The sequence below is a fragment of the Cibotium barometz genome, chromosome 5 (genome assembly GCF_041138505.1).
Source record: "Cibotium barometz isolate CiBa-2024 chromosome 5, ASM4113850v1, whole genome shotgun sequence".
Classification (NCBI taxonomy): domain Eukaryota; kingdom Viridiplantae; phylum Streptophyta; class Polypodiopsida; order Cyatheales; family Cibotiaceae; genus Cibotium; species Cibotium barometz.
In genome coordinates this window covers 17,122,629-17,146,857 of record NC_141050.1, presented here as the reverse complement: position 1 = coordinate 17,146,857, position 24,229 = coordinate 17,122,629, and the positions used below count along the sequence as shown (strand labels likewise).

Sequence of the window (24,229 nt, the reverse complement as noted above, 5' to 3'; positions counted from 1 at the left end):
CTTTTCCCCTTATCCAACGGGGCAGCCCTATCTGCATGGGCTCCATGGGTCATCATAGAAGTTTCATGAGGCACGGTGGCATGTGCTCCACGAACTTGAGAGTCAGATACATGTGACTTTCCTGCATAAGGCAATGTCTCTCCATGAGACAATTCAGTGGGCAAAGCTCTTCTAGTTTTAGATCTATCACCCTTACCATGGGATACATGTCTTCTAGTTTTAGACCTATCACCCCTACCATGGGATACATGTCTTGAATGCCCTCCATGAGCACTAGCATACATATACCTGTCAGGCTTTGTGCCTTGTGGAGAAGACTCATGACGAGAGGTGACTGTCACCTCTTCCTTTTGCATAAAAGACCTCAACCTTTGAGATGCGGGATCTCCATGCTTCAAGCGAGGTGGATTTTTGAATTTCAGCTCTCCGTCGTCCCCCTCTTTGAGGTCACCTTTGCGGAGGAGGTAGGCAAGTGCCAACTCCCTTGGCTTCTTGCCCACTTCCCGTACCATGCACTCAAAAGTCACATCTACCATTGCATCAGCTTTCCTTGCTTCAATGGCACTTTGCACATGGAGATCTTCATGCAAAAATTTTAGCTCTTGCTCTTGTGCCTGCAAAAGCTTTCTCATATGTTCCAATTCAGCCCTCATTGCATCAGGCTCTTCTTCTAGCATGACTGTCTTTCCTCGAGACAGTTGACCCTTTGATTCACTATCATTAACCCTTTCAAGGGGCTTGTGCCTTCCTTGCAGAGCATCAGAACCACGCGAGGCACTAGATGGACCCCTCGAATTAGGCACTTCCAAAGGGTCTCCTTGGCTGTCCATTGTGTTAAGTGTGCTAGAAGCGGGGTGTCCAATACACAGGTTCGTTTCCCCACTAAGAAGAGAGAAACAACCGTGCTCTGATACCAAGGAAACCGATCCCGTCAAGTGGGAATAGACTTCGTTGGACACCCACACGCGTAATAGCACAACTTAATATCACAATTTGAAATGGACAACTTAATGACAACTTGAAATTGAAATGAAATGAAATGAGATAGATGGACACGAGCACTGGGCCGGGGAACGGGCCGACCCCCCCCTCAATATATGATATATTTATTGGGAGTATTTAACAAATACAATGCTCCATGGGTTCAAAGAACCAGATGATGTCCATGTACAAATGAATACAGTACCAAACAAAAAGGCTCGAAGTCGACGTTCGAAGTAGAGCGACCACTTGAGTGGTCCAGTCTCTACGGTCCTGTGCCTTCACTGGACTCCGCGGAGAGTTCCCCACTGGTAGCTTGCAGATGGAAGACCAATACCCGGATGTGTCTGTCTGTGTGCAGCTACTAGTGGAGGACACCAAGACACAGCAGCTTGTCGAAGAGGAGGAGGAGGAGCTGCCTATGTTGAAGATGTAGCCACTTGAAGAAAGAAGACGCCGCCTATGGAAAGGAGGCACAACCACCTACTGTGCAGGACTCAGTCGCCTTCTTGTGGAGGAGGCGTAGCTTGTCTTGCTACAGCCGCCTAGTGATACAGCTGCCTGGTGAAGAACACAAAAGCTTGTATGGGAGGAGAGGCATGCGGCGCAGTCGCCAGCTGTGGGCAGGCGTAGCCGCCTATGGCTGCAAGTAGATGAGTGGTGAAGTCACCTGAAGGAGATAGAGCAAGAGCTGCCTGTATGATGCAGGGCACTGCTGCCACCAGTATGCAGAGCATAGCAGCCTTGTTGGTGATGGAGTGCACAGCCGCTTTGCTGAGTAGGCAGCTGCCTGTGGAGGGTGGCACACAGCCGCTGGCAAGAGTGGGCAGCAGGCTGGTAAATAGGCGCAGACACCTGCTGAGGGCACAGCCGCCTGAGAGGATGGGGAAAACAGCCGCCTGATGGATAGGAGGGGCCTGGTTGCTGTGCACAGCCACCTGGCTGTAGCCTGCACAGCCGCCTACTGTGTAGTGGGCAGCCTGCTGGTGGACAGGCGCAGCCTGCTGAAGATGGGGTGCAGCGCCTGCTGGAGATGGCCCACAACTGCTTGCAAGAGAAGAGGCAGCGCAGCTTGCAGAGATGCAGTCGCCCGCTGAAGGAACAACAGTCGCCTGGTAGGGGAGGAAAAACAGCTGCCTGCAGATAGGAGACAGAGGTGGAGCGCAGCAGCTCTGATGGAGATGGCAGGCGCCTGTCGGAAAATGAGCGCAAGAGATGGACGCCGGCTGACTCCTACGATAGAGGTGGTGGCTCCTTTTTGTAAATGTTGGAGGGGGAGTAAACAATTAGATTTGGTTGGCTCCCCACGCTTGCATGTGGGCGGCCAGTTCCATGGTGGTGTGGGTAGGTGACCATGCACCCACCCCCACACACACACAAGTTAAGTGAGGCTCCCCACCTTGGCCCCTAAGTGGGTGCCCACTTTTAAGTGAGTGCCCACTTTTAAGTGAGTGTGAACATATAACCTTATAAAATGAAAGGTTAGAGATTAAAGTATTAAACCAACATGTGCAATACACTTACCACCTGCTCACATGCAACAAAACTTGTCAGAAGACAGAGCAAACTTTACGACTCACTGGCAGGTGTCCCCGCTCAGTAAGTAACACGTCAAGCAGGCAAACACAAAAATACAAGTCATGCGAAAACAGTTTCAAACCTGCAGAACATGAGTGCATGTGCAAATAGTATCATGGACATATCTCCCGTTCATGGAACAAGTACAAAATATGTGTCGGCACAAAAATGGCACGACGTAAAACATAAATCTTGGTCTTCCTATGGAGTGACAGTCCCATAGGTAAGACACAGTTCCAGGCACGAGCCTCCCTATGGAGTGACAGTCCCATAGGCAAGACACGGCACGAATACTCGCTCTTCCATGGCGTGACAATCCCATGGATAGAACACAGTCCAGGTCATACACGGGTGGCACCAGTCTGGCTCCCGTCCATACAACACCATCCTGCTAACACACGGGTGGCACCAGTCTGGCTCCCATCCATGTCAAGCAAGAATACTGGCCTCTTCACATGAGACACTGGCCTGGCCTCAAGTGAACGAGACACAAAAACTGGAGATGGACCAAATGGTCGGCCAATTGGTGACAGGCTTGCCCCCGTTCAACTTCATTTCTTCATTCTGAGCGAGAGTCAGAACCCGGTCATATGTACTTGGTTCAAAGTTACGAACTGTGAACCGAATGTTAAGAGTCCAATCCACGAATGAATTGCTCCATCTTAGCGTGCGGAGATAACCCTAACTGCTGTGCTAAAGTAATAACCTTACCGGAAAACTGAAGCACTGGGGATCCATTCTGTTTGAGTCCATAGAACTCATCTTTCAGACCGGTCATGTACTGGGGCGGGAGAAATGTGGTCTTCAGGTCATGGACAAAGATGTCCCAGTCAAAGGTTTTGACACCTGTGGTCTGGTCTGTATGAATACTAGACCAATGCTGCCACCAAGTGACTGCCTCACCAGTGAGATGGGGAGCTGCTAATTGGACTTTATCTTGTGGGTCTGTGATCCTAGTTAATGGAAAATGAGCATTAAATTGATGAATAATTCTATTAACTGATGAATGATCACACTTACCATCATACTTACTGAAGTTTGGTTGATTGCGAATGACGGTGGTTGATGCTGCTGGCTGGTGACACCTATGACTGGGGAGACTGAGGAGAGCTGCTGATACCTCAAGTGTATGGCCTCCTTTTCGTGTTGGTGCTCGAGTAACATACGTTCTCAATCAAGCTCATGGTGTTCCCGAGCGGCGAGTTCAGCCTGACGCTGGTCTTCATCGATCCCGCGTGGGGCTTCCTCATAGTCCCGTCTTTCTGCTTTTTCTTCTTTTCTTCGGGCCTCATCCTCTCTCCTTTGTTGTTCCATCTGAAAGGAGGGAGATGTAGTCGAGTGTTGCTAGAGGCGGAGAAGGACGTGCTGCTGCTGCCTCCAAGAGGTGGAGACGTTCCATGAGCAGCTGGTTCTGAGCTCTCAGAAGAGCTATGGTGTCTGCTGTAGGTGGAAGAACATGGTCTCCTTCGGGGGAGACGTCTTCCGGCTGATGAGTACTCTCTTCTGTAGACATGATGCTGAAGTCAGTGGTCGTGCCAGAATGCAATCTAACCATGCAAGGATGCCCCCACGCTAGGATACGGCGGTGTGTGTGGACAATCTGAATTTGATACCAACGTGATATGCAGCGGAAGTCTTTGTATTGGAAGATCCTGTCACACAAATGCTCACACCGTCTTCTGTATCCTGAGGTTCGTGAGTTTAGCAATCCACTTTAATACTTCAAACTTTAAAGAGATATGAGAGAGATATATGAGAACTGTACACCAGATTGGGTCCCAAATCACCCCACTGAAGGCCCCCCTATCCCGATAACGAGATAGTATTTGCTTTATTACTTTAGAGAGAATGACTGTGGACTGTAGATAAGTCAAACGCAAGATCTCGGAGGATCTGAAGCCTGGCTGAACTGTACACGGTTGTAGAAACACCTCAATGAACTGATCTCGAGCCTATGCACCCTTCCCAAGGGCATGAGGAAGGGCTGCACCACCTGAGGCTGAGAAAAGAAGGCGGTGGACTGCTCTAAGCTATGTTAGAATGCTGTAAATGCTTATGAATGATAGAACACCTTTACCAGATGACTGGTGTATGCCTGGATGATGCACTGAGTGCTGGATACTGATGTAGACTGATGAATCAAGGCTGAAACTGCTGGAAATCTGCAAACGCAGGTCTGTAGGGCTGATTACGGCTGTAGGACTGATGCTGGACTGAAACGCAGACTGTAGGGCTGATGCTGGACTGAAACGCAGACTGTAGGCTGCTGTAGATCTGTAAACGCAGACTGTAGGGGACTGAACTGCAGGCGGCTGGTTTATATGCAGAAAACGCAGGTGTATTTGCTGATTTGGGCCTGTAGATGTACTGTATGGCTGCGCTTATGGCTGTAGGGACTACTGAACTGCATGCGTTGGAGAACCAGGGCTGGCTGAAGCAAACTCAAGTACTCCAAGGGCTGGATGAGACTAGTCTAGTGCTGAAGGCAAGGGTACTCCTAGGGCTGAGGAGGAAGGCTCTTAGCACACTGAAGACTGAATGAGAAACTAAGCCCTATGCAAGCCTATTTATACCAGATAGGGGTTGGTCAAGTTGGCTGGTCATAATTTAATAAACTTTATGTTTGTAAATGACAATAAATGCCAAATAAATACCATAAAATATGGAAAAAATACTAGATAAATCCTAGTAAATTCCCTAAGGCTTCTAGGATGTTCTAAATGATGCACAGGCATATAAATGCATATTATGCAGGATGCAGAGTGCATTATGATGCAAATCCTAAGGCTTCTACTGACTCTACATGCATGAATGATTCTCTCCAAGTGGGTTAAGGGACTTGACTGACTGACCCACCCGCTAAGGTTGAGGAATGACCTACGTAGCTCGTGCCTGAATTATCCTAGACTGAGGATGTACAATGGGGTCATGGCGTACGACAATTATCATGCTACTGGGTTCTAATAATGTACAAATGTTGCACTGCTGATGATGAGCCAGTCTGTCACCATGCACTGAGTGCAGAGTGCATGTGACAATATATGTATACACATGTATATATGTATATACATGTGTATATATGTATATATGTATATATGTATATATGTATACACATGTATATATGTATACATATATATGTGCATATGTATACATATATATACATATATACATGTATATAGATATATACATCGTGTGTGAAAGTATATCTTGATACAGAGTTCTACACCCACTATTGGGCACTGATGACGCTAGTGGGGATGTCGTAGTATCTAGTCCATACGTATATATGTATACATATATATATGTATATGTATACATATACATATATATATGTATATGTATACATATATAATATATATACATATATATATGTATATAGATATATACATCGTGTGTGAAAGTATATCTTGATACAGAGTTCTATACCCACTATTGGGCACTGATGACGCTAGTGGGGATGTCGTAGTATCTAGTCCATACTATGCATAATGGAGTTGATAGGTATATAGTCTTGTGGGTTGACTACCATGAGTATATAACATGCACGTTCCTAAAAGGTGAATTTGGGCATGTTTCTGGATTCATCTAGGTATATATATACATGTATATATGTATATTTATACATATATACATGTATATACATATATGTATATATATATGTGTGTATATATATATATATATATATATATAGACATGTATATATATATATATATATATATATATATATATATATATACATGTCTATATATAAATAAATAAATAAATAAATAAATAAATAAATATATATATATATATATATATATACATGTATACACATATATATTATATGTATGTACGTATGTATGTATGTGTACACACACACACACACACACACACACACATATATGTATATACATGTATATATGTATATACATGTGTATATATATACATAAATATATTATATGTATGTATGTATGTATGTATGTGTATGTGTACACACACACACACACACACACACACACACATATCCACAACATTAATCTCCTTACATGACAACATAAATAGGTACAAACACTTACACCAATAATAGACTAGCTCAGTATTTAACATGTCATCATCACCCACAATACCAATAACACCTATGTCAAAGCTTCAAGGAGTTACCCACCAACAATTTTAATACAATTTGTATTGTGAACAAGGGTCATCATCAATCTACAAGGCATTAAACACCTTTCAAATTTGTAACAGAATGATCATGAGTGAAGGGAGAGAGTTAGGGTTTCATGTGGGAGACATACACAGAGAAGAAGGGAGAGAGAGAGAGACATGTGGGGATAAGTCAACTCACAGTATGAGTGTGTGACTCCCCTATCACACATGTATATTTGCTCTAGTACACATAGTGCACTTAGTACATTAAAAGTACTAAGTGTACTATGTACTATAAAACTTATGGGCTAGTACACACTATAAGGGTGGGCATAATGCCCTTACCCCAACAACCTTCCACTTAAAGGCAAAGTGCCCTTAAATGAAGGAAAAGAAAAAATCAGCATGTACATGATAATATACAAGGCCATATCAAGGCTGAAACTGGCCTCATCCAATGCCCATCAAGTGTCTGCAATGGGCAAACCGCTCCGGAGGCAAACTCTTTGTCAACAGATCAGCCGGGTTGTCATCCGTGTGAATCTTAACAAGCTGAATTTGCTTGTTCTCTATCACCTCTCTGATGAAGTGATACTTCACATCCACATGCTTCGTCTTTGCATGAAAGACAGGGTTCTTTGCCAACTGGATGGCACTCTGACTGGTCACAATGCAACAATGGAATATCCCCTGTATAACCCAAATCAACCACTAAACCGAGATAGCCATAATGCCTCCTTGCAAGCCTCTGTGGCTGCAATATACTCGGCCTCTGTAGTAGATAAGGCAGTGCACTTCTGCATCTTGGATATCCATGACACAGCACCTCCTGTGAATGTAAACACATAACCGGTAGTAGACTTCCGGTTATCTGGATGACCGGCATAATCCGAATCCGTGTAACCATGCACTAATGCATCCTGTTTGCCAAAGCAGATGCACATATCCTGTGTGCCCTTCAGGTATCTCATGACACCTTTCACTGCTTCCCAATGCTTCTTGCCAGGTTTGGCCATGTATCTAGTAACCCACTCCCACTGCAAATGCAATGTCCGGCCTGGTAGCAACCATGGCATACATGAGACTGCCACAAGCTGAAGCATACGGAATCTTGGCCATATCAGCCCTGTCACTATCCGACTGTGGGCTGTCCATAGCACTGAGTTTCACATATGGAGGCAAAGGAGTACTAGTCTTCTTCCCCCCATCCATATTGAACCTGTGCAAAACTTTGCCAATGTATTCCTTCTGAGACAAATACAACACAGCTGATTTCTGTCCCGAAGTATCCGCATACCCAAAATGTGATTTGCATCACCCAAATCCTTCATATCATCAACATACAAGATGAGAATCAATAGACTGCCATCCAAAGCTTTCTTGGTGTATAAGCAGTGATCTATGTCACTCCTCCTGAAATCTTGGGATTTCATGAATGTATCAAATTTATGATACCATTCCCTTGGTGCCTGTTTGAGCCCATAAAGACTCTTTTTTAGCTTGCATACAAGCTTCTCCTTTCCATTCACTGCATAACCCTCTGGCTGTTGCATATATATCTCCTCATGGAGATCACCGTCAAGAAGAGCAGTCTTCACATCCATCTGAATCAAATCCAGATCATCATGAGCAACCAAAGCTAATACAGCTCTAAGTGTGGTCATTTTTACCACTGGAGAGAAGATCTCATCAAAGTCCACACCATATTCCTGCTTGAAGCCCTTAGCCACTAACCTGGCTTTGTATCTTGGCTTTGCATCAGGTGCAACTTTGAGCCTGTAAACCCACTTGCATGGCAAAACCTTCTTGCCTGTAGGCAAATGCACCAACTTCCATGTTCCATTTTTGTGCAGAGAATCCATCTCTGACTTCATAGCACGCTCCCAAAGAGCCTTGTCTGCCCTCTGTAAAGCCTCCTTATAACATGAGGGCTTCCCACAGTCAGTGAGCATCAAGTAGTCAACCCCTGGAACAAACGTGTCAGGGGGTCTGGAGGGTCTTGTGGACCTCCGTACCCAATGACCATCATTTGCAGGTCGCTGTCCAGCCTGCATATCACCTATTGGTGGCTCCTGTTCCATGCCATAAGGTTGAAAGATCATGCCCGGTATATCCTCTAACTGTGGAATATCCATAGGGATATCTTCTGCCATCTCTGGCTGTCCATTTGGACCATTTTCAGCACCATTTAAGGGCTGGTTTTGTTGCTGTAATGGCTGATTTACAGCCCTTGGTTGTTGTCCATGATGTCCATCATCATCAAAGATGACTTTGCCAGGCTCCTGTTGCCTCGCAGGCTCCTTATACATGCATGTTTCATCAAAAATGACATCATTGCTGCGTATAATCTTTCTATTCATTGGATCCCAAAGTCTATACCCCATTTCACCTCTGTCACCATATCCTAGGAATATGCATTTGTGAGACTTAGGATCAAGTTTGGTGCGTATTTTTCTGCGTATGTGCACGTACGCAACACAACCAAACACTCTCAAGTGCTTGTAGGACGGAGGCTTCCTTGCCCATACTTCCTCTGGCTCTTTCCCACCAAGCCTCGTGTTAGGTGACCTGTTTATAAGATGAACGACTGTCATAACAGCTTCAGCCCAAAAACCATGAGGTAACACAGCATGTGACAACATAGAACGGACCTTCTCCTGAATGGTCCTGTTCATCCTCTCTGCTGTCCCGTTTTGTGGAGGATCATAAGGAGTAGAGAGCTCCTTCTTGATGCCTTAAGCATTGTCGGAACGCAAAGCCTTCAGTGTTTTGCCAGTTTGATTCTCAACATGAGCAACAAACTTCTCAAACACTGAGAATGTATCACTCTTCAAACGAAGAGGATAAACCCACACCTTGTGCGTGGCATCATCAATAAAAGACACAATATATTTTGCCCCTCCCAAAGAAAGCTGAGACATCTCACATACATCTGTATGCACAAGCTCTAATTGAGCATCTTTCTGTCCAAGAGCTTTCTTGTGGGGGCACTGGAGTTGCCTGCCATATATACAATGCTCACAAAACTGAAAACTTGAGAACTTTAGAGAAGGCGAGTAACCAAAACGAGACAATTGCTCCATTCCTTTGACACTCATGTGTCCCAACCGGCTATGCCACATAGAGATTTCCGGCAGCTCGGTTGCATTTACATTAGCATGGTGACAAACACCAGCATGCATGAAGTAAAGAGTGTCCACCTTAGAGCCTCTGGCAACAACCAGTGAGCCCTTACTAATCTTCCACTTTCCACTACCAAATGTGGTAACATAATCAGCATCATCAAGCTGTCCAGTAGAAAGCAGGTTCTTCTTGATCTCAGGCACATGCTTGACATCATAGAGCATAAGCTCTGAGCCATCTGAAAACACAAGCCTCACATCACCTCTGCCAAGAATCTTGCATGCATGGTTGTCACCCAAATAAACTACTCCTTCATTGCCAGCAGTATACCTGACAAACAAGTCTCTGCAACCTGTGACATGAAAGGAGGCACCTGAATCAATGATCCACGAGTGCATACCATGACCATCTCCTGCAAGGAGTGAATGGGCATCAAGTGAAGACGTGAATAGGACTTCATCCTCATTGTCACCTGCATGTGACACATTGACTTCTTCAATCTTGACTCCACTTTTGCCCTTTGGCTTTGCATCTTTGGCTTCATCTTTGTCTTTTTCTTTGCCTTTGCCCTTTTCCTTTTGATCATTCTTCCATTTGTAGCATTGCTTTTTGAAGTGTCCCTTCTTGCCACAATAATGGCATTCCAAGTCCTTTTTGGAGCGGGACTTGCTCCTTCCCCGTTCTTGGCTTTTACCTCTTGCTGGGATCTCCCACGTGCATTCATTGCATTGGACTTTCCAACAGAGTTGTTCTTCCTGTTCATCTCCTCTTGAAGGAGAGCACCCTCTACATCTGCATATGACAGCATAGCATTTGAATTGCTAGTGGCTGTCCTGAATGTGTCCCAACTCTCTGGCAAAGTGCATAAGAGAAAGGTGGCTTTGAACTCATCGTCCATTGCCAACTTTTGATTGATGACCTGGCTGACAACACCATTAAACTCATTTAGATGGGCTGTCATAGATGCCCCTTCCTTCATTTGAAGACCTATGAGTTTCTTCAACCAATACACTTTGCTTGAGGCACTTTGCGGGGCATACAAGTCCTGCAATCTTTGCCACGTTCCCCAAGCTGTCTTCTCTTCACGAATGCTGAAAAGTAAAGAGTCTGACACAGACAACATGATAGTAGATCTTGCCAGCTCATCCATATCTTCCCATTCTTCAGCAGTAAGAGAAGCGGGCATTACACCCCTTTCTTTGATGGGCTTGTGCTGCTTCTTCTGGAGCAACACATTATAGCACTGGGTTTGCCAAATGTCATAATTATGTGAGCCTTCAAGCTTCTTGATGTGAAGCAATGAAGAGCTCTCACCTGTGGTTGCCATAGCAATATGCAACCTTTGTCAATGCCTGACTCCCTGCAAGATGTGCAAACACTGCACCAAAGGCACACAAAGTGCTCACAGTTGTTCTCCCAAAGTTTATCTCCCATTGCGGAAGCACAAATGCAACTCTACTCCCACTGTATGTGATAAAATCACCAAAATCTGGTTGCTGCAGATTTATGACAGCACCTTAGATGTGCTCTGTTCCCCTTCCAAAGTACTGTACAACAGTACTAAGTGCTCACCAATGATGTACCAAATCTGTACCGGCAAGTACAGCAGCTGAAAATGAGCCTTTTCCTCACTCAAATCAATGTACAGCCATGCCAAAACTTGTACAAAGTTGTACCAAATTTGTACCAGCAAGTACAATAGCAATAAATGCTCTCTTGGCTGTCCAAATGAGTGAAAATCAGACCTTGACAGTCTCCACCACTGCATACAACAGTCCCGGATAGAAATTGAGCAAAAGCCCCTTGACTGCAAGTGGATTTCTGAGGGTTCAAGGCATAAAAGTCTTCCCTGCTGCTTTGCCAAGCTCAACAAGCACAAAATCTTGAAAAGCCCCTTAATTCAAGATCAATTTCTGATCATGAATGGTACATTAATGCACATGAAGGCATCCAGAGTCTTCACAATGCTTCCCCCTGGCCACATATACATCCAATACATAAAAGCCCCTTGATTTACTGGCACATTGAGTGCTTGACAGGCATCAACACATTGCCCAAAGCATCAAATGCCAGTGCCTGCATGCAAATCAACCCAATTGGCACAAAAGCCCTTTGATCTGCACTCCAATTTCCTGCAATTTAGCCCCGAATGTGAGATTGCTCACATCATACAGCATGTATGAATGCCCAATGGCACAATTACATCAAAAGCCCCAAATGTTGACACCCGATTTCCTGCAAATTGACCCGGAATGTGACTAATGTCACCCAATTTTGCCAATTTTGCTCAAAATCTGAGCCATTTGGACTTGTACCTGCTCAATTGATGAAAAAGGACATGCAAAATCCCAAAAAATTGAAGCAAAATACCTCAGACAATTTCTGATTTTTGTTTCAGAAAGGGAGGAGTCGTATTTGCTCTGATTTGTGAACTGATGATGCTGCTGCTGTGCAGGTATTGAGAGGGCAGCTGAATTCGTGCAGGTGATGTAGACAGGCAGCTGTATTCGTGCAGGTGATGTAGACAGGCAGCGCTGATTAGAAGGGGTTGACTATGAGTGAGCTGGTAGGTAGTGGCAAATCAGACCCACACACGACAACACTCGTGGGCGGGGTATCCTGGCAATGGACGAGTCCGACGCTACCTGTGGCAAGAGACGTGCATCTATTGGACTTGACAACACAGAGGCGGATGAGGAGGAGTTGCGCTATCACGATGGAACAGAGCCTCTGCCGCACGGCACCCGACTCCTCCAGCTGCGCGCTAAGCTCCTGCCACGTAGGCCTCAAAGTGGGCTTAGCGCCGCCCGTTGTGAATGTGAATGCTCACAGACTCTCCACAGCCTGTCGGCTCTTCACGGCTGCTGACGCTGCCCCACGGCTGTCCCTGCTACTCCTCACGGCTGCCGGCTCTGTAAACCAGCCCTCGGCTGCAACTGGCTGACCCCCGCAACCAGTTCTGCACACGCAGCACACCCAGGCGACACCACACGCAGCTCTTCTACAGTCAACGTGCTAACACCAGCGTTCTCAATGGCGTGCGTAGCAGTTTTGTTGTCTCGACGGCCTGGTCGGCTGGAAGATGGAGAATGTGGGCCAAAAGGAGGAGAAGCTTCAAATCTCGCCGACAGGGATCAACAGCTCGAATCGTGCCTTGAAGCTTCAGCAGAAGCAACACACCAATCCTCACCTGTAGGCTCTGATACCAGTTGAAGGGAGGGAGTTAGGGTTTCATGTGGGAGACATACACAGAGAAGGACATGTGGGGATAAGTCAACTCACAGTATGAGTGTGTGACTCCCCTATCACACATGTATATTTGCTCTAGTACACATAGTGCACTTAGTACATTAAAAGTACTAAGTGTACTATGTACTATAAAACTTATGGGCTAGTACACACTATAAGGGTGGGCATAATGCCTTTACCCCAACACATGAGGGCTTTCTATCCCTTCCTGTATATGTATATATATACTTATATACATACATACATATATATGTGTGTGTATACATACATACATAGATACATACATATACATACATACATACATATATATGTGTGTGTATACACATATATATTTATGTATATACGTGTATATGTATACACACATATGTGTGCTAATATATGTATATGTGTGTAGACAAATATATAAAGTATGTATATGATATGTATGTATGTATTATTCCGTCCTTACATTTGAATTTTTGTGAACTACAGATAACTTAACGGAAGCACTTTTGTTCCTTGCTCATTTCATGGGAGACATCCATCAGGTCTTGTTTCTTGTGCTCTTTAGGATGCTTCTACCTCATTTCATAGTTAATTTTCTTTTGCTAAGTAAAAAGTTCAAACTAATGCACATCATGGATTAGAGAGCCACTTGTGAACTTCATTTACCCTGTAACTACCAAAGTTAAGATTGTGTATGTCATGTGCACAGAGTGTATCTACCGTGTGGAACACGCACATAAGACTAGCTTCAAGGCTTGGAGAAGCTTGGAGCTAGGCAGGCTGATTAGCGAGCTGGGCTAGGGATAGACTGATGGGCAGGCACCCAAGTGTGGATGGGCGAGCGCCCAAGTGTGGACGTTCGGTGACCGGCCAAGAGCCTATAAAAGGGTGGCCAAGGTTAGTCTGTTGGTCATAGAGTTTCGCGAGTCTTTGCGAGAGCTCTACCGTCAGGAGCCTGGATCTAGTGTAGACGTGCACCTGCTTCATGCAGTTGAGGCTGGTAGCAGTCTTGAGGCCCGCAAGGGTAGCTCCGTGGCGGTATGGGACGTCATAGGGTAGAGATTGGTCGGTGCGTCTTGCTAGTTAGCTGAGCTCATGGCTTGGTGGGGACAGCCAAGACTTGTGGGTTTTTGCCCATGGCTGTCATGGTTGGGTGGTGAGTTAGGCCTGCACCCCCTTCACATTGTTTGGCTGTGTTTTGCAGGTTTCGAGTCGTGTTTCAGGATTGCTCTATGAGAAGATCCATGGGGATTTGATAGTGAGTCAGGCATGCACCCCCTTCACGTTGTTTGGCTTTGTTTTGTAGGTTTCGAGTCGTGTTTCAGGATTGCTCTACGAGGAGATCCGTGGGGATTTGATAGTGTAATCTCCAAACATGGAAACCACACTCGGTTTTCAGGGGTGCATTCGTCTTTTTGAAGCATGGGTTGTTGAGATGCATCTGAACATGGTATTAGAGTTGGTTATGATTAGGGAAAGATAAGAGGACGCATTTGCTATTATCTAAGTATTCTTAAAAGGCATACATAAAAATTCACGACCTGAGCAACGGATCATGTCTGAGACACAACTAATCACAAAGGGTCATCTTCCTTCATGGGAAGCCATGCCTTTCTACCAACCTAGTTCAGTAAATATGTTCTCACATAAGCATCTTATCTTTAAGTCTATTAATGTATACAGTCCAAAGGCTCTACCATAGACCATCTTGGGGGAGCCTTTTTCAAATGATAGAAACCAACATTATAATCCATGGGTTTCAAGTTTATTCCCTTCTGTAAGCTCTCCAAGAGTTGCTTTGGAACAAAGTCTCGGACTTGTGTTTTCAAGTCTCCACATTGAACGAAAACTTGGCCTTCTTTTGTGCCTTGGGAGACCTTTGCTAGATCTCATACTGTCGTGAGCCATGTTCATTTAAATTGTATTTATTGCACAAAACACAAAGGTTAGTTTGCATCAATGAAATCGACAAGTCACGAGAGATAGGTTAGTTTGCATCAATGAAACCGACAAGTCACGAGAGATAGGTTAGTTTGCATTGAAGGTTAGCTTGCAGCTCAATGTGCAACGTTGAGAACTCAAAAAATAGGAAAAAAACGCAGGATGGCATGGGATGCATAGAAGGTAAGATCTGAACTGCGTTTGTGGTAGTAGGCGGGTCTGGAGGAGCGGGGGATACTGCGGCAACTGTGGCAGAAGGCTCTTTGGAGGCTTGCTCTGCTTGCCTTTTTGGACAATCCTTCTTACCATGCCCAATGATATGACAGAAAAAACATCGGTTTTCTAATTGATACTGCCTTTGCTCCTCTGGAGGAAGATAGCCTCCAGTGATGCCTGCTTTAGCCTTTTCCTTAGGGGTTTTCTTAGGCTTGGATTCCTTACCCCCTGAACTAGAGCTAGGACTGTTGTTTGTCTTAGTGTCTTTAGAAGACGAATTACCCTTCTCCAGTTGGGGTTTGGTACTGGACTGTGATGACTGCTTGGGCTTGCCTCCGTTCATCTTCATTTCTTCATTCTGAGCAAGAGTCAAAGCCCGGTCATATGTACTGGGTTCAAAGTTACGAACTGTGAACCGAATGTTAGGATCCAATCCACGAATGAATTGTTCCATCTTGGCCTGCGTAGATAGCTCTAACTGATGTGCTAAAGTAATAACCTTGCCGGAAAATTGAAGCACTAGGGATCCATTCTGTATGATTTCTATGAGTCCATAGAACTTATTTGCCAAACCGGTCATGTACTGGGGCGGGAGGAATCTGGTCTTCAGGTCATGGACAAATGTATCCAAGCTAAAAGCTGTGACACCTGTGGTCTGGTCTGTATACAAATTAGACCAATGCTGCCACCAAGTGACTGTCTCACCAGTGAAATGGGGAGCTGCTACGTGGACTCTATCCTGAGGATCTGTGATCCTAGCTAATGGAAAATGAGCAGTAAATTGATGAATAAACTGATTAACTGCTAAATGATCACACTTACTATTGAAATTTGGTTGACTGCGAATGACGGTAGTTGATGCTGCGGATTGCTGGCTGTTGGCACCTGAGGCGGGGGATGCTGAAGAGAGGTGCTGGTATCTAAGATGAATAGCCTCCTTTTCCCTTTGGTGCTCGAGTAACATACGTTCTCGATCAAGCTCTTGTTGGTGCTCCCGAGCGGCGAGTTCAGCCTGACGCCGGTCTTCGTCGATCCTGCGTTGGGCTTTCTCATAGTCTCGTCTTTCTGCTTTTTCTTGTTGTTTTCTTACTTCTGCTTTTGCTTTTTCTTCTCTCCTTCGAGTCTCGTCTTCTCTTCTTTGTTGTTCCATTTGAAAGAAGAGGGAGATGTAGTCGGGGGTTGCTGGAGGCGGAGGAGGACGTGCTGCTGTTGCCTCCAAGAGTTGGAGACGCTCCATGAGAAGCTGGTTCTGAGCTCTGAGTAGAGCTATGGTGTCTGCTCTGTAGTAGTCGGAAGATCAAGGTCTCCTTCGGGGGAGACTTCTTCCGGCTGATGGGTGCTCTCCTCTGTAGACATGATGCTGAAGTCGGTGGTCGTGCCGGAACGCAATCTGACCATCCAAGGATGCCCTCACGCTAGGATACGGTGTGTGTGGACAAGTTGAATCTGATACGAATGTAACATGCAATGGAAGTATTCGTATTGGAGGATCCTGTCACACAAATGCTCACACCGTCTTCTGTATCCTGAGTTTCGCAAGTTTAGCAATCCACTTTTATGACTTAAAACTTTAAAGAGATACGAGAATTGTACACCATATGGGGTCCCGAATTACCCACTGAAGGGCCCCCTATCCCGTTACCGAGATAGTATTTGCTTTATTATCTTTAAAGAGACTTGACTGCCGATAAGCCAAACGCAAGACCTCTAAAGACCAAGTGTTGGGCTGAACTGTACACTGCTGTAGAAACACCAAAGATGTCCAATCTCGAGCCTATGCACTCTTCCCAATGGAATGAGGGAGGGATGCAAAGCTAGGGCTGAGAGAGGGGCTGTTTGGGATTGTTCTAGATTGAGTATGAATGCTGTAAATGAATATGAATGCTGCGTTTTACCATCACCAAGTGGCTGGAGCAAAACGATGAATAGATGAATGCTGAAAACTGTATGGATGCAGAAAACGCAAGGCTGAATGCTGAAATTGCTGCGTTTTGCTGATGCAGGGGCTGAATGCTCATGCGTTGATGCGCCTATTGCTGTAGGAGGAAAACGCTGAGAGAAGATGGCTGAAACTGCAATCGCTTATGCTCCTAGTGCTGAGGATGACAAGTGCTTGAATGCTCCTTTGCTGAATATGATGAATGAATGGCTGAATATGCAAGTACTCTATTTATATGGACACCATGAGCCAGTCGGCTGGCTACTGAGCTGGCCGATTGCTCATGTCCACCATAAATGCCTAAATGATGTGTAAAATGCTGAAAATGATGGGAAAAATACCAGAAAATTCCTAGTAAATATACTGATAAATACTAGATGATATCTGGGGTGTTTGCCATGGTCTAGATGCAATGGATGAATGATGTGCAATATGCAGAATGCTTTCTGATGCAAACCCTAAGGTTTCTACTGATTGTATATGCATGCTTTCTGATGCAAACCCTAAGGTTTCTACTGATTGTATATGCATGAATGCATCTCTTTAAGTGGGTTAAGGGACTTAGACTAACTGACTGACTTGCTATGGGTGAGAATGACCTACGTAGCTCGTGCTTGACTTATCCTGGACTGAGGATTACAATGGGGTCACGGCGTACGAGAAATATCATCCTAAATGGTACTAATACTGTTACAATGTTGCATTGATGATGATGAGCCAGTTTGTCACCATGCACTACAGTGCAGAGTGCATGTGACAACCCTCTAGGGAGGTGGAATGTATAAAGTTTTTTTTTTTGGGGAGGGGACGAGGGCTCCCACTGTGGTCCCTCTAGGGTCACTTTATCTGTGCTGGTGGGGAGAAGTCACATTGGGGACATAGTGCTAGTAGGAAGAAGGTTGTTCTATGTTGTTGCATAATCTGTGAATCACCTTGGAGGCGGGGATAGTTGTGGAACCTAAGCAGTCCTAATGGTAGTAACACGAAAGTGTGACGGTGTTAGTGCATGACCCATTCCATCTTCCTTTAGGTGGGGTACTGGCCTTGCCTCCATGGCCTAGTGTCACATGCACACTCTCCTGAGTGTGATGTGGACATGCTTCTACCCACTGGCCAGCTCAGAGGTCGAGTACGTGGCTGGATTCATGTGTTTGTAAGGGCTTTTGTGCCAGTTCATTGTAATATTGTCGAGGCACCCAATGAGCATGCAAGTGTGGACAAAGTTACTAGGTTATTGTGTGAACACACTCAGTTGGACATAATTATTAGGGTTGGTATCCAACTCACCAACATTAGACACTAGAAATAGTAGTATAGGCCTTAGCCATATTCATTCATCGATTAGTCAGTCATCGAGTCATTCAGAACTCAGGAGCAGTGCTACCATTGGGTATCTCTATTTAGCATTGTATATACTTCATGCTAGTAATACATGGTAGTTTAGGTCATCTCTTTGTATTGTGTATTGAGCATGAAGAAGTAGTAGTTTGTTGTGCATGAGTTTAAGCCTTTGATTAGGTGCTAATCACAATCAATCAATAATAAACACGCTTCCGCAAGCACTCATGTTACATTGGTATCAGAGCGTTACGTTGACAAAAGAAAGGGTACAATTTTTTCTCTCATAAGGGCGTGGAGATCCATCATAAAGAACCCCATCATCATCAGCGTTTTCACTCAGGTATGTGCTTTTTTCGTCACGACTGTCTTACAAATTCTACACCACATAGCTCTTATGTGTGCAAGGTGCGCTCAGCCAAAGGGCAAGAAAGAGGACCATTCGCACGAAGTAGAGGGCGGACAGAGCAAGCACGCAAGATGGCCTGTTGGTGCTTCAAAAGCAGCCAAATCAGGGTGGATGAAGGTGCACAAGGGGGGATCCAGTGGTGGGCAATCAAAAGACCAGATCTGGGAGAGCATAAGGGCGGCCAGATTCAGCAAAAACACAGCCCTATTCAGGCTGTAGGACAGCATAGAGTAGGCGGCCATCCACAGCAGCAAAAGCATCAGAAGGCCGACCAGTTTGTGGACGGAGGACTGCTCGCTGAAGCTACGCCCCATCCCTGCCTGCGCGACCTGCACACCAGCGCCCCCCCCGCCATTACGCCTGCTCTTGCCCCCCCCCCCCCCCCCCCCCCCCCCCCCCGCCTGCTGTAGTTCCTGCGCCCCTCCCCTTGTTGCTCTGCCCGCCGCCCGTCTCTCCTCCCCCCTTCGCCTGCTTCGCTGCTGCGCCCCATCCCTCGCTGCTGCGCTCCCTCCTCGCCTTCCCGCCCCTTCCCTCCTCGCCTCCTCGTCTTTTCGCCCCATCCCCTGCTTCGCGCCCATCTCTCCTCTGCTTCGCCCTGACCCCCCTCCGCCAGCATTCGCCTCTTTCGTGCAGCTATCTCCTCGCCTCATTCGCTCTCCTCCCCGCCTCATTCGCCTATCTCCTCCTTGCCTCATTCGCTATCCTCCCCGCCTCATTCGCGCAGCCATCTCCTCCCCGCCTCATTGCGCAGCTGCCGCCCCCCCCCCCCCCCCCCGTTTTTTTTATTTTTTATTTATTTTATTTTTTTATTTTTAAACCCCCCTCCCTCTCGTGCTGTTTTCCGCCCCCCTGGGGGTTTTGCTTTCCTTTTTTCCTCCGGTCTTCCGCCTCTCTGTGTGCAGCCCGCTTCTTGCAGGATTTCCGCTTTCGCCTCGCCTACGCCTGAGCTTCAGACTCTGATGGAGACTCCTCCCGCCTCGCCTCAGAGGGACTCATCCGCAGCCCCCTCGCCCGCCCCCGAGGACACCCCCATCTGGCTTTCTCTTTCGCCGGAAGAGGAAGCGAGCCTCACCGCAGAGGTGGAACGCCTCCAGGCTCATTCCACCATCTGCCGTATAGTCGGCACTCGCCCCAGCAGAGGGGAGATCAGGGATCTTCTTCAGGCTCGCCTTCTTGCAGATGTGGGCAAGATCCTGGATGTACAGCTCCTGGGCCGGGGCCATTATCAGATCGAGTTCGAGGCCGCCCAGAGCGTTGCCAAGGTCCTTGCCATGAGTCCTCTGAACATCAGGGGTGCTCGGGCTTTCTTCAGACCTTGGCAGCATGGATTTGACCCAGCAGCGGCGGAGCAGGGAGAGCGCCTCTTCCATATTACAATTTGTTTCCCTGGGCTCCGTCGGGAGTATCTTCCGCTCCTCTCTAGGCTCGGAGCATTGGTGGGCTCGGTACTAGAGACGGGCCCCTCAGCAGCTTCAGTGGTGGCCAGAGCAGCTGGGCTACCTTCGGTCAGAGTGTTGGTGTCTGACATCTCCTCCCTTCCTAAGGTCATTCAGCTACCTAGGATAGGGGGGGGGTGGATAGATCAGAGAGTGGAGTTCTCGGGGCTCCCGAACCAGTGCTTCATTTGCAGGCAGGTCGGTCATCTGGCCAAGGCCTGCCCTCGCAGGAGACCTCGACCCTCACCACAGCAGCAGGCTACTGATGGCCCGCCCACAGATTCGGCTCGGCAGGCTGCCTCAGGGACGCCTGCTCAGGCCACAGAGACCTCGGAGTGGCAGCCTGGACAGGGGCGCCGCCGAGGGAGACAGCCACAGCAGCACGCCCAGAGACCGCTGCAGCAGCAGCCACAGACTCAGCCTCACTGGGTTCCCGTGAGGAACAGCTTTGCTCCCCTTCAGGAGGAGACCCCTGCAGCGACCGAGGACCAGGAGATGCCAGCTCCCCCTCCTTCACCCCCCCCACCCCCGTCCCCTCCCACCGCCTCGTTTCCACCTTCGCCTCCTCCCGCCCCCGCTCCGGTTTCGGCAGCGGCTCCCTCTCCACCTCCTTCGCCTCCCCCTCCTCCCCCTCCGCCCGCCTCACCTTCCCGGGAGACCTGGCAGTTCCCTGGCGCTCACCTGCAGTCCGGAGAGCGCTGAGCACTGACCTCGCTCGAGCATCACAGAGGAGACCTATGCGGATTAGGGCCTCACGGATTTCATCTATCCGCAGTCGGCTGAGTCGCCTTGGCATTAGACAGCGCTCGGAGGCCTTTGATTATACCTTTACACGGCTTTTTGGAGCAGAGGGCCCCCATGAGCCAGCACCCATTCGAGTCCATGTAGTGATACCTCCGGCCCGCGGGGAGGAGGCACTAGACTCAGCGGTGGCCTTCTCGTTCCCTCTATGTGGACCTTGTGATCGGGAGTGGACTCTAGAGCTCGCTCTCAGCACTTTGAAGACTCAGGCAGTTGAGTTTTCTCACCACATGAGCGATCTGGAGGTGACAGATGTGATAGGCCGACTTTGGGAGATGGCTCATTTTTTCTTGGATCCCGGGAGTGTGGATACCTCAGGGATTCGGCATCTGGTCGTGCGCATCGTGGCAGACTTGGCACGCGACCCTGGATATGTGAGTATACACGAGGTTTCTCTGTCAGAGCAGGAGGTAGTCGCCATGGGCCACAGCCACTGGCGCCTGATCCGGGATTCTTGCAGTACACCGGGTGGGCAGATTCGCAGCCGTTCGGATGGGGACTACTCTCCATCCAAGCCGCTTGCGAAGGCCCGCCGCACGACTGAGACAGCACCCACCTCAGCAGGGCATCCATGAGGATCATCTCATGGAATGTACAGGGCCTTGGCGGAGCACACTTTATACGCTATCGAGGTTGCTTGAGGCAGGAGCTTCAGAGATGCCTGGTTGGTGGCAGCATTGACATTTTGATGATGCAGGAGCACCACTTGGGTGAGAGCAGGATCCGGAGATACGGTTCGGTGATGCCTGGTAGATGGGACACTTTTTGGTCTGCAGGGTTTGGTCCTTTGGGTGGACAGGGAGGAGTATGCATGGTTATTGCAGATGTATGGCGGCAGGCCATTGTGGATCGAGGGATCATTGTGCCTGGTAGAGCACAGTATGTCATTCAACATCTATGCGCCCAATCATGCTAGTGCCAGAGCAGAGTTCTGGACTCAGGTTACAGATGCATTGCCAGAGGCCGCACATTGGTGTGTTGGGGGAGACTTCAACATGCTTGAGGACCCGGCAGATAGGGTGGGAGGCAGTCATGTTACAGTGCACGGCACGGAGCTTGCAGCTTGGGACCGGTTTTGCATGTCACTGAGGATCACTGATGCATGGCAGCATGGGGCTTTCTCCCGGTCTCAGGACAGTCTTAGTTTCTCTCGGTCGGATCGCCGGCAGGGAGGGACTAATCTATCACGGATTGATCGCTTTTATGTGGGCGATTGGTTAGGGGAGCGAGGGGGCTCCGTCGGCATTCTCGCTGGCACCTCATTTTCAGATCATGCGCCAGTTATATTGACATTGGAGGAGGGGACACGGGAGCCCAGCTTGCAGTTGAGGATCCCAGAGAGGGTACTTGCAGATCCCAGTCTCGCTGAGGATATTGAGAGGATCTGGCATGATAGTCAGTGCTCTGACCAGGATGCAGCGGGCCAGTGTGCCCAGGGACTCATTGATCTTAGCTCTTTTCTGCACGCTGCAGCTTTGACACGTCTGGGAGAGATTCGCGAGCGGGAGCAACGGCTGAGACGCAGCCTTGCTTCGCTACAGCGCCTTCAGGAGCAGCAGCCTGCATGTGAGTGGGTGGCGTCCCAGTTGAGCCAGGCACGCCAGGAGGTTAGAGAGGTAGAGGAGCAGAGACATGAGTTTTACTATTGTCGTCAGGCCTCTCAGTGGACGCAGCTTGGTGATAGAGTGACTGGGGAGTTTTTTGAGATCACTGGACCCCGTCATGCGCGAGCAGGAGTCCGCCAGCTTGGTAGACCGGATGGATCGGTAGCTACTGAGCTCGGGGAGATCAGAGCCATTGCCACTGCTTTTTATAGTGACCTGCTTTCAGCGGAGCCAGCCACTGAGGATCGAGATGTTTGCAGACAGACTGTGTGGGCCCATGTGCAGAGGAGGGTCACAGACCATATGCGTACAGTTCTAGGTGCGCCTCTGTCAGAGATTGAGCTTGCCGAGGCCTTGAGGGTCCTGCCGCGACATAGTTGCCCAGGGGAGGACGGACTGGCGCCGGCCTTTTTTATGCGCTATTGGGACCTTTTGGGGCCAGGCATCCGCAGGGGCTTTCAGCATGTTTTGGACACTGGGGTGATGCCGCAGAGCTTTTCAGAGGGCTTGATCTATCTTATCCCCAAGGGGGAGGGAGTATCAGATGACATTCGGCATTGGAGGCCTATTACGATCCTCAATACTGTCTACAAGGTCTTAGCAAAGGCCTTGAGTTTGAGGATCCAGCCCTTCCTGGGGGAGTTGATTCATGCTACTCAGACAGGATTTGTCAAGGAGCGCAGTATCCTTGACAACATCTTTACTTTCTGGGAGGCGACGGCCCGAGCTAGATTTCTTGGCGAGGACTTGGTCGTGATGCTTCTCGATTTTGAGAAGGCATACGATAGAGTTGATTGGGGATTCTTAGAGGGCACTATGCTTCGCCTGGGCTTTGAGCCAGGATGGATCAGAGGGGTGGCAGCTTTGTATTCCACAGCTCGCAGCCAGGTGCTGATTGCAGGAGAACGGGGGCCGAGTTTTGAGCTGACCAGATCAGTCCGTCAGGGGTGTCCTCTCGCCCCTTTCCTTTTTCTCTTCTTTGCGGAGGCTATGAGTATGTATTTGACGGCAAAGGAGGTTGGTTTGAGAGGACTTCAGCTCCCAGTCCGGGGGGAGGATTTGCTTGATGCTGAGTTTGCAGACGACACGGGCTTATTTCTGCATGGCCAAGAGGCCAATCTTATGCGGGCTGAGCAGTCGCTCCAGGTTTTTAGTGCAGCTTCGGGAGCATTGATCAATTGGCGCAAGACAGTGGCCTTTTGGATCAGTAGTGCTCCCACTCCGGCATGGAGCCCGGACCCCGGTTTTAGATGGATTCCTCCAGGCACAGCAGTGCGGTATTTGGGATGCCAGATTGGCCTCGATTTGTCACCTGAGCAGCAGATTGCCCCTCTTCTTCTGAGCATTCGGAAGAAGCTATTGTATTGGAGTACAGCTCGACTATCCTTGGCTGGGAGGGTGGTGGTGGCAAATCAGGTGCTGTTAGCGACCATGTGGTACATTACGTCTTGCTGGATCTTCTCGAGCTCTTGCATCAGCCAGGTACAGAGGCTGATCA

At 47.9% G+C, this 24,229-nt stretch overlaps 1 protein-coding gene across 1 annotated transcript in view; it reads left to right on the top strand.

Moving 5' to 3' along the window:
* Positions 1-24,229, top strand: part of LOC147638134 (endonuclease 2-like) — an 86,654-nt gene that overhangs the window by 15,269 nt on the left and 47,156 nt on the right. The window contains exon 5 of the mRNA XM_086798745.1: positions 13,534-13,589. Coding sequence (XP_086654871.1) covers positions 13,534-13,589 — 56 coding nt within the window. The remainder of the gene's footprint in view (positions 1-13,533; positions 13,590-24,229) is intronic.